The sequence below is a fragment of the Urocitellus parryii genome, chromosome 4 (assembly GCF_045843805.1).
Source record: "Urocitellus parryii isolate mUroPar1 chromosome 4, mUroPar1.hap1, whole genome shotgun sequence".
In the NCBI taxonomy this organism is placed as follows: domain Eukaryota; kingdom Metazoa; phylum Chordata; class Mammalia; order Rodentia; family Sciuridae; genus Urocitellus; species Urocitellus parryii.
This window is the reverse complement of record NC_135534.1, coordinates 148,075,968-148,087,916: the sequence shown is the minus strand read 5'-3', so window position 1 is coordinate 148,087,916 and position 11,949 is coordinate 148,075,968. Positions and strand designations below refer to the sequence as shown.

The 11,949-nt window shown below is 32.1% G+C and overlaps 1 protein-coding gene across 2 annotated transcripts in view; it reads right to left on the bottom strand.

Moving 5' to 3' along the window:
- Positions 1-233: 233 nt before the first annotated feature.
- Jak2 (Janus kinase 2) overlaps positions 234-11,949 on the bottom strand; it is a 116,219-nt gene continuing 104,503 nt past the window's right edge. For both annotated transcript variants that reach the window (XM_077797025.1, XM_077797026.1), the window contains exons 20-25: positions 11,613-11,802; positions 10,888-11,012; positions 10,552-10,724; positions 4,853-4,970; positions 1,866-1,979; positions 234-1,626 (exon numbers count right to left, since the gene is read on the bottom strand). In XM_077797025.1, the coding sequence (XP_077653151.1) occupies positions 1,519-1,626; positions 1,866-1,979; positions 4,853-4,970; positions 10,552-10,724; positions 10,888-11,012; positions 11,613-11,802 (828 nt within the window). In that variant the 3' untranslated portion in view covers positions 234-1,518. The remainder of the gene's footprint in view (positions 1,627-1,865; positions 1,980-4,852; positions 4,971-10,551; positions 10,725-10,887; positions 11,013-11,612; positions 11,803-11,949) is intronic.

Below are 11,949 nucleotides of genomic sequence, written 5' to 3'. Positions count from 1 at the left end.
TAAAAAATTGAATACACTCTCTTTTTAGATGACATCTGTATCTGGTATCTACTAAAATATCTTATAGACAAAGAATGCAAGAAGCATTTCTTTACTTTCCTTCCCTTCAACCCAAAATCAGAAATCTTAAGTATATGTTTTACAAAATGGCATACACTACTGAAAATAAAGAAGTCATTTCCTTCTTAACTATTATTAAACTTTGTATAATTAATACACATACACACACGTGCACACACACAAACCCACCATATTTTATTTTAGGTATGGGATCTAAATGGAGTCACAGTAAAATGAATGAAGACAACAAATTCTTTACACTTGTATGAAAATATGTATGTTCTCTCTCCTTTTCCTTAAAGCTATACATCATGAATTTTCTACTAGAATTTTTGAATCAAATTATTATAAGCATATTTTTTCACCAATTTACCTCTTTTGTGTAGGAGACACTCTAAAAAAATCTATGACTGCAATAGAAAGTTTGGAAACCACTCAAATACATACTCTTTAGAAAAATAATTCTTAATCCAATATGCATCTTAATGAGCTTGTACATTTTAGAAATTATTTTATGGCTTATGTTTAAATGTAATGCATTACCACAGGTCCCAGGGATTGAAGAATCTTATTGGCAGTCAACAGCTCAAGGGATGACAATATTTCCAGCATTCTTAATCTCAAAAATTTTAAAGAATACTATTCATTATAGTCTTAGAAAAGTCTGAAGATACTTCTATTTAAAAAAAAAAAAAACATACTTACCACAAACAGATACAAGGGAAACAAATAAGAAAATAGATTGTGTTATGTCTTTGTAAGCTTGTTCCATTTCAAAATGTGTTCCTTAGAAGGTCAGGGAAATTCCCTATACAAATAAAACTAGACTTTTGTTCCCTCTGCTTTGAAAAATATTTACAGTACATGAAACTACAAGTCAAAAGTATAAGCCTGCTTAATATTGCCAGACAGTGACACAGATGAACAAGAACACAAAGTTGCTTATTCAATTTCTTAAGCATCTTAATTTGTTTGCATAATGAAGTTATTTAAATCAATTATGGAAAAATTAGAAAACATTACTAATAAACATCAGCCCTTGTGTATCTCACACAAGATGCCAAAGTATAATACATTCACTGTGGTAAAAACTGTACATATATATTCTATGTATCTTTAACATTGAAAAATTTACATTATAATATTTCATCTCTCAAAAAGCTGAGTTGAAAAAAAGTCTATTTTTTCTTTTGCTAGAGGAGGAGATGTAACTGACAAAATTCATGATACTTTTCACAAACTTTCTTGCTCAAGACTCTTCATTAGTATCCTCTACAGATGGCTGAATGAAGAAAAATTCACAAAAGTTTGAAGTTTTGAGCAGGTATTTTCACATCTTTGCCAGCGGGCATCATGGTTTATATAAGAATGATATGTGTAAATATAGTCCACAGCACTGTGAAATATAAAACTTTCTTTTCTAAGTGTACTTTGGTCTCAGTTTAAACACGATTTCTTTCAGCCAGACATGCTGTCCCTTATTTGATCCACTCGAAGTGCTAGGTCCCTGAAGGTGGGGCGTTGATTTACATTATTGTTCCAGCACTCTGTCATGATCATATAAATCTGTAAAAGAAAAAAAAATATATAATAAATCCAAAATATCATCTTTTTAATTGATGGAAAATGAATTTGGAATTTCTATTTAATTTTCCTATAGATTACATATTTCATAGCTATGCCTCGATTCACAGTCATCTATTTCTGCTATTTGTGTAAAAGCTCAGCAATTTCAGTGACCTAAAATCGTAGAGTAAAAACAAAAAGAAAACACATGATTACTGTGAATTAAAAAAAGATGCTACCTCATCTGGGCATCCATCTGGCCTTGGTAATCTTCCATTACTCTTCAGGAGTTCTATCAAATGGAACACAATCATCTGTCCTTGCTTGTCATTGCCAATCATACGCATAAATTCCTGAAATACAAATTCATATTTTAATGATGCTTTTGTAGTTTTAATTTGAAGAATTCTTTCTCAACTTATAGTAAATGGGGAAAATTCAGTTTATGTATTATTTTAAACTTTTTCAAAAAACAGACTATATTAAGAATCAAAAACTTCCTTTTCAGTCATATTTTAGAAAAGACTTAAATGGTATGGAACCTCTTTAATTCCATTTCCACAACTTTTCTTGAGAAAGGCCAGAAACACATAAACTAAAAATGTATTACTTAAAGTTTTTTTTCATTGTTGTTTTTAACACATCTTATTATATTTTAGCTGAAATGAAAAGTTGAATGTAAAAGAGGACATGAAAAAAGAAAATGCAGGATGAATATTTAAGCATAAATGAAATGCAGAGGAAGTTTTCATATGCTAAAAATCCATAAAATTCTGAATTAAAAGTTGGAAAATATTTACAATAAACATATCATGTTTATTTTAAATACAGAGAGCTATTATAAATTGGTAAGAAACATTACCAATGCAAAAATAGGCAAAGCATAGAAAAGACAATTTATACACACACATACTTTAAATATTCAATAAATACATACTGAACACACTAATAAGAAAAATGCAAAAACAAATGCCAAATGTCTTCTTTGATATAATGAGAGCAACTAAGAACAGGGCAGGGAGGAATAGCAGGAGGAAAAGATTAACATTAAACAGAGACATGAGGTGGGAGGGAAAGGGAGAGAAAAGGGAAATTGCATGGAAATGGAAGGAGACCCTCAATGTTATATAAAATTACATATAAGAGGTTGTGAGGGGAATGGGGAAAAAAACAAAGAGAGAAATGAATTACAGTAGATGGGGTAGAGAGAGAAGATGGGAGGGGAGGGGAGGGGGGATAGTAGAGGATAGGAAAGGTAGCAGAATACAACAGTTACTAATATGGCATTATGTAAAAATGTGGGTGTGCAACCAATGTGATTCTACAATCTTTGTAATGTTTTGAACAACCAATAAAATAAAAAAAAAGATGGACATCATTATCCAAAGTATATGTATGAAGACACGAATTGGTGTGAATATATTTTGTATACAACCAGAGATATGAAAAATTGTGCTCTGTCTGTGTAATATGAATTGAAATGCATTCTGCTGCTGTCATATATAACAAATTAGAATTAAAAAGTTAAAAAAATTAAAGAAGATTTAAAAAATGCAAGTAAAATAAAAAGATAACTCCTCTCATATCGATTTCACAAAATTACATAAAAACAATTACCAGTATTGGCAAATAATAAAATGTATGCCCCTGAGCATTGCTGTTAAAATATAATCTTGTACAATTTTTCTTAATTATTTTGAAATAATTTAGAACCTTTACAAAAAGAAAGCTTTTACTAGCTCATGACCTTTCACCTATAATTATACTTTTATTCTAATAAACATAGATAAACAAATATTTATATAGGACTGTTCATTATGTTCACTTAAGTATTATATTGAAATGTTACATAAATAAGTGAAGATTGGAAAGCATCCAGAAATATATACCCTTATGATAGAATTCTACTTAGAAATTAGTAATGATATTTTTAGTAAATATTTCTTAATATAGTAAAATACCAAAAATGTAATAATGAAATAGCAGAATAGCAAACTGTACATTATAACCTTAGTTTTATAAACCAATACATACTTCTTCATAAAATTTAACATTTATATATAAAATAAAAGGAGGCAAAGAAGAAAATATGTCACAATATTAAAGTGGTTGTTTCTGAGTAATTGCATTAGAGATAACTTTTATTTTTCATATTTTCCTATATTGAAAACAAATCTGAAATGAACAGAAAAAAATTACTTTGAAAGATTTAACTGGAATGATTGAGATTATTGAGTTTACTTAATATTAAGAGATGTTTTGGTCTGGATGTAATTTGTCCTCTAAAGGGTCCTAGGTTAAGAAAATCGGTCCCCAGTGTGGAAGCATTAAGATGGTAGAATCTTTAAAAAGTGGGGCCTAGTGGAAAGTAATTAAGTCATGGAGGTCATAGCCTTCTGAATGGGATTAACCCTACAAAGGGGTTAAGGCTGGTTTTATAGAGTGTTACTTTTCCTGAAAGCAAGTCATTTTATAAAAAGAGCAAGACTGTCCCCTCCTGACTCTCTGGCTTCAAGTCCTGCCATATGATCCTTCAGCTCATAGCTAGTTCCCTTTCTACCAACCTGTCATGTTGTGACACAGCCAAGGACTCTCTCACTAGAGGCTGAAGATATGGGGCATCTTGATATTAAATGGGACTTTTGTCCTCCAAAACTATGAGCTAAATAAACTAACTTATTTTATTTTCTCCTTTCTTTCTTCTTTTCTCTTTCTCTATTTTTCTTTCTTTCTTTCTTTCTTTTTTTTATTTTGATACTACAGAATTAAAATCCCAGGTACTTTAACACTAAGCTACATTCCAGTCTTTATGTTTTTAAATTTTGAGACAGGGTCTCACTAATTTTCTTAGGGCCTTGCTAAACTGCCATCACTGGCCTAGAAATTGTAATTTTCCTGCCTCAGTTTCCCAAGTTGCTGGGATTATAGGATTGTACCAGTGATCCCAGCAAAACCTTTTTCTTTATAAAGTACTCAGGTATTTTGCTACAGTAACAGAAAACAGACTAAGAAAGAGATTATACTAAAAAGTGTTCTAAAACATCCTTTGACAAATTTTAAGTTAATTTAATGAATAAATTTAGGGTTATTTTGTTGACAGCACCTTACAAGTTAGCAATTAAAGGCTCTAAAATGAGCCCTAGGCTTATTATTATTCTTTAGGTAATACCTTTCTCATGTTAGAGGAAAAAGAAAGAAAGAAAAATACATTAAAAAGCAAACTGACCGCTGGCGGACTTTTACTCTTTTCAATGTATGTGAAAAGTTCATACAAAACCACTCCAAAGCTCCAAACATCTGAGGCCACAGAAAACTTGCTCTCCGTTAGAGATTCTGGAGCATACCTGTTCATGGAAAACATTTAAAAAGACAGTTATTTATGTGTCAATTCTAGATTTTACCAACAAAATATTACTTGTTTGTTTGTTTTAAATTTTATAGAAAATCGTCAACATAGCAGGCCTGAGACTGACATCTTTAGAAGGACCTCCTTGCAATGTTGATCCTTGACTGGCACCTGGGAACTTAAGATTTCAGGAAGGTTTCTACAATTCCCTAAATGATGAGCACCTTACTTGTGTTTGAAGTATTTAAGCAAAAAATGTGGTTTATGTTCACATCTGCTTTTCTTATGGGACTCTGGAATTTTGGTATGTGCCAGGCATAGAGTGCCATGTAACCATTCCTAATAAAAAAAATCTTGCATTCTAATGAGCTTCTCTGATAGACAATATCTCACATGTGTTGTGGTCATTTATTGGTGGAAGAATTAAGTTATGTTCTATATAACTTTACTGGGACAGAAGATGGAAATTTGTGCCTGCTTTCCTCCAAGCTTTGTGCCACGCACCTTTTCCCCCTTTGTTGATTTTGCTGTGTTATTCTTCCTGTAATGAATCTTGCTGTGAACAGGACTACATGCTGAGTACTGTGAACGTTCCCATCAAACCATAGAGCCTGAGAGTGGTCTTGAGAACCTCTGACATACACAGACAAGGAAAATCTAAAGAAATTTATTTCTGTCTCTATGATCAGCTCCAAGGTCAAATGCAAAGTACCTTTTAAAAACTTAAAAATAAGTGTTTATGCAAAATTTGGGATGAGAGGGGAAAAGAAATATAAATTTAAGAATAAAAGAATGATATAAAGTTTCCATCAAAAAGAAAAAGTGTTTCTGTACCTTTTTAAATGTTGTGACACTGGTATTAAATTTGAGTGCATTTAAAAGATTACTATAGTTGTTATTTAGATGTCAATATTTACCATAGTCAAGAAAATAATTACTCATAACTATCTAAAATTTACAAAGAAAAATTTAGCTATTCATTTAAAAATATCCTTGAGAGGGCTGGGAAATATAGCTCAGTTGGTAAAGTGCTTGCCTCACATGTACAAGGCCCTGGGGTTCAATCCCTAGCACCACACACACACACACACACACACACACACACAAATTTATATATATATATATATATATATATATATATATAATATACATATATATGTATATATATATCGGTTTAAGATTTCTTTTAATAAGTATATACACACAAAACGTTTAAAAACCAATTATTTAGGTTTCTGAAAAAAATCTACCTATGTAGCTGCTTCTCTGCTTTTTGCCTCTTCTTAATGTATGTCCTCTCTATAGTATCAGTCTTTTGGTCTCAGGATCCCCCATATGCTCTTAAAAATTATTGAGATTACCCCCCAAAAAATTTTGTTAATGTGGATTATATCTACTGATATTAACTAATATTAAATATTGATATTAAGTATTAAAACTAAGAAAATACAAAACTATTAATTCATCTAGAGTAAAAAAGAAACCCATTACATCTTAAATAAATATGTGAGAAAAATAGGATTTTTAAGCATTTTTTCAAATCTCTTTCATGTTTGGGAAATAGAAACATGTCCTGTAGCCTCTGGAAAGTTCTACTACATATTCATGAAAAAAATGAGTGTGAAAAATTCCAATTAAATTTTCATATTATTATGACTTGGAGTTCTACAGCACAAGTAGAGCTTTATACCTAAAATATGAATTTCACCATGTTGTTCATCTGTATAAATTTCACACCTTACACACTTGTCTACTATGTAAGGTCTGAACTCTACATGATATATGAGGCTTCTCTTAGGCCATTTATGCTGCTCTAACACAATACCTGACACTATAATTTATAAAAAACAGAAATTTATTGGGAAGTCAAAGATCACAGTATAGACAGGCCCAGTTGTTGCAATTGATACATCCTTCAGAGGAAAGAATCATCTTGTCCTTAGATGGAAGAAGCCGGAAGTTCCACAAGAGGAACCAAATGCTGGGCAAAACCTCCTTCCTAAGAGCCTTAATCCCATTCCCAAAAGAGCCTCGTGTCTTAATCATCTCTTAAAGGTTTCCCTCAATCTTAATACTATTCACATTGGCAACACCTAAATTTTGGAGAGCACATACAAGCCATACCAATGCTCAATCTCTTTCTAGCCCCAATTACATCCTGTTTGTTCTGTGATTATGCCTGTCACCTGCAAGCCCTTGATTCTTTTGCTCTTATCAACTTCCTCATTGTCTAAGTGGTAAATTCCTCCTAATCAATATTTGAAATATCATTTCTTAGTTGTCATCTTTTTTACGCTTTACTTAAACTCTCAGCAGAATTATTTGCACCCTTGTGTTTTACCATTATCTTCATTGTTGCACTTCCATACTGCAAGAGAGTGATTTGATTATATATTTGTGTTATGGTTTGGATGTGAGGTGTCCCCCAAAAGCTCATGTGTGAGACAATGCAAGAAGGTTCAGAGGAGAAATGATTGGATATAAGAGTCTTAACCCAATCAGTGATTTAATCCCCTGATAGGGATTAACTGAGTGGTAACTGATGTGGTGGAGTGTGGCTGGAGGTGGCGGGAATTGGGGTATAGCTTTTAATTGCCAATTAATTCCATTTAACTTCTTAATCTACCACCCTAGAAAATGAAAAATGAAGAAAAAAAAAGAATGAAGTAAAAAATAAATTAAATTCTGATATCACTTGGACATGACCAAAAGAAATGATCATGTATATGAGTCTTCTAGTTTCATACATACTCTAAAAATTAGATGAAAGTATTGCTAAAAATTATCATGAAGATACTCCTTAAAAATTGTTTAAAATTATGAAACAATTTAACTATATATAAATTAGAACATTAAACTACCATGTACTTCTCACTCTGCTAAACTCATCATCTCTTATTTCATGTATTACTCTCCATGTTCCCTGCTACTGAATTTATAAGAAGTGAATCCCAATATGACAATATTTCAATTTCAAGATACATTTCCACATCTCTAAAAGATAAGAATTCTTCTTTAAAAAAATTCATAATACCATTATAAATTACACTTCTGTGGAAATAATCAATTTGTTCTAAATCATTGGTGTCTTTTTACCTGACTTTTCCAGAATAACAATTTGTAATAGATGGTATCAACTGTAAAATTTACAATTACAAACAAAATGAACATAAGTAGCACATATGGATAATCTATGAACTTAGCAGTAACAAACCAAACCATTAATATCTTTCTACTTATAAACACTATTGTTTGCATTAGCACTTCTAATTTTTTTATTTCTTACATACATGAGAATAGTGGAATGCATTACAATCATAATTATCCATTCACAACACAATTTTTGTAACTCTGTATATAAAGTATGTTCATGCCAAATTATGCCATTATACATGAGCTCTCTTATTATTATTTTTGCATTACAATTCTTAATACACCTTTATACCACAATTTATCATATCTCTGATTGTACATAAGGTATGTTGACACCAAATTCACATCTTCATACATGTATTTTGTATAATGATGAGGGTCTCCTTCCACCATCCATGCTATTCCCCTTCTCCCTCCTTTTCCCTCCCACCCCTATTCCCTATCTAGAGGTAATCTTCCTCCCTTGCTCTCCCTTCCAACCCCATTTTGAATCACCCCCCTTATATCAGAGAAGACATTTGGCATTTGTTATTTTTTTGAGGGGGGGATTGGCTAACTTCACTTAGCATAATCTTCTCTAATGCCATCCATATCCCTGCAAATGCCATGATCTTATTCTTTTAAGTCATATATAAAAGACTAAATAAAGCATACTTAACTAAAATAAATAAAACCCCTCCTTTAACATTGATATCTGACTCAAATGACACTATCTTAATAGTATTATTTTAGCAGATAAATAAAACAGAATTAAAGTCTACTTTTGGAATGCATACAAAACCAAAACAAATGATTTCAAAGTTATCCCTAGAAAAATGAAACATACCATAAAAGAATGAAGGCATAAAGTAAAAATGTTTCATCAAAGCATCTATCAACAGAACATTTTTTAATGTGTACATAGCACATTAAAAAATGAGGGTTTAATGTTCCTCAAAATAATTCACAATTTTCAGACCAATAATTATCTTCAGCTTCAAACTGTTATAACCTATAAAAATAATCAGTTAATGCCAGACTGTACACTACCCTAGTTAGGAAAGCTTAAGAGCTCAAACTCTAGAATCAGACTATCTGGTTTAAATCCTAGTTCTACTCTGTACCAGTCACATACTAGTGGGCAAACTACTTAACTTATCTACACTTCAGTTCTTTCATGATTAAAAGGGAGATGCAGGCTGGGCACAATGGCACATGCCTGTAATCCCACCGGTTCAGGAGGCTGAAACAGGAAAATTGCGAGTTCAAATCCAGCCTCAGCAACAGTGAGGCACTCAGTGAGACTCTATCTCTAATAAAATACAAAATAGGGCTAGGTATGTGGATCAGTGATCAAGTACCCTTGAGTTCAATCCCCAATACAAAAAAAAAAAAAAAAAAAGGAGTTGCAGATGGAGGAACCCTTATCTAAAATGCTTGGGAACAGAAGTGTTTCAGATTTCAGAATTTTTCAGATTTTGGAATGCTTATATAAAGTATACCAGTTAAGCATCCTTATTCTAAAAATCCATATTTTAAAGTGCTCCAAAATTTGAAACTTTTCAAGTGTCTTGTGAGGGCTAAAAGATTTTGGATTTCAGAATTTTGTAGTAGGACTCATTTTTTTTTTCTCTTTTGGCAGTGCTGGGGTGTCAGTAGCCATCTGTGAGCTGTGTGTGGACAGTTGTGCAACACAGCAAATAGGGAAATCTGATGTCTGGGAACTTCCAGTGGACATTTCCTCTGGTTGACTGCTCAGATACATTGTGAGCCTTATTCAAGCTCTGCCAGGTCCCACACAGCACCGGAGATGGGGTGACTTGCTACAGTCACACATCCCCTCTGAGATGGATGTGACTTATTAAGATGTCAATCAACCTGCTGACTACAAGATATCATAAAGCCAGACTCCCCTCCTAAAACCTTCCGCCTGCCTTTTATGTACCCCCTTAAATAAACCACAGGAGCCATTTTCTATTTGTCTATCTCCAGCTCATGTGTGGACTGCATCTATCAGGGCTCCATCTTTAAAACTGTCTTTTCTGACACTATCTTTTGTTCTTTACTAATTATTCTAGACTTTAATTTCTCAGGAGGCTTATCCCTCCAAGCAGGCAAGAATTCCCTGGTGAGATGCAAGACACCCCACCTGGTGCATGCTGGATGAGTGTTCTATCATTGTACTACACCCTCAATTCTTTTTCATAGCATTTTAGATTTTCAAGTTTGGGATACTCAGTCTGTATTCTCCAAGGGCTGTTATGAGGATTAAGTGAGATGATCCATGAAATGCATTTAACCCAATGTAACACATATGATAAATGATTGCTACTATAATAAGCAATATGAAACATTATTATATGTTATATAATAATAATAGTAACAAGAATGTTTGAAGTTTGTGCTTTAAAAATTCATTTTATAATACTGAAATAGACTGTACTCACCAGAATATGGGACTTTCACCAGGTTCTTTCACTTTATAGTATTCTTTGTCTTGTGGCAAGACTTTAGTTAATCCAAAATCTCCAATTTTAACTCTGTTCTCATTCTCCACTAATATATTTCTTGTTGCTAGATCTCTATGAATATACCTTTTTGTACCAAGATACTCCATGCCCTATGAATAAAATAACATTTTCCTTTCAGCCGATTGAATAGACCTAATTTAAATGACTTCATCCTTATAAATTCCCTTTGTTAGCTAATAAAAAGTCTAGAAGATTTCTTAATTACTTCAATATGCTCTTCATCTACAAAAAAATAACAAGGATATTAGGTACCTTGCATATCTGAGATGTGTACTGCAGAAGTTTCTTGTGATCTATCCGTTCTTTATGTTTTTGGAGGTAGTCTCGTAAACTTCCATATGGTAAATATTCCATAATTAATCTTAGATTACGCCGTCCTTTTAATGTACAAACAGAACATAATATTTTACTTTGCTTTATTTTACTTACTACTAGAAAAAATATATAAATAACTTAAATAAATGTAAAATTATGTCTATGATGATAACACTTCATTATAACTTAAAGGTAATGTAGTAGTTAAGAATTACTTAGTTAAAAACTACACAGGGTTTTTTTTTAAATCCAAAAGTTTTGGGAACAATAATTAAAAATATGTTTTAGTCTTCTATGTTTATGTTTTAGTTTTCTTCTAAAATAAGTTGATAAGACAACTTTGATTTTCCTCATTTGTATTGAACAAAATCATATAATTTAATAATCTTTTGATAGAAAATATAAGGAAAGATTTTTTTTAAAAAAGAAATTCTTGTTAAATTTAAGCAAGTGGTGAGGAGAATGATTAATCAAGCCAAAGACTTCCTGTACTTATAGCCCATGACTACCATGCACAATCTCTAGTCATAGAGTATGCATCTGTCTATGGGCATTGTCATTGTCATATGCTAAGTCCAGATCTTAAAACATTAAGTGTTTTGATTACCTAGGATGTCAAAGACAAATCTTCAGTTTAAAATAGGTTTCAATGTGCAACATACCAGCACTGTAGCATACTCCTTTGTACTTTACAATGTTGTCATGCTGCAGAGATTTCAGGATTTCAATTTCCCTTTCAAAATCTCTGAGATGCTCCTCAGTACTGTGTTGGAGTTTTTTTACAGCCACCACTTCCCCAGTGTTGTCCTGTAGAGGATCATATCGGCACATCTCCACACTCCCAAAATTACCCTAAACAACACACTCCATTAAGATAGAAATCTCAAGCTTTTCAGACAAATTACTAATGAATTCTAATTATACAGGGAAAATCCTAGTAGCTGGAATTAGTAGACATATCTCTAAGCTAACATTAAGCAGATTGCAGAGCAAGAAAAG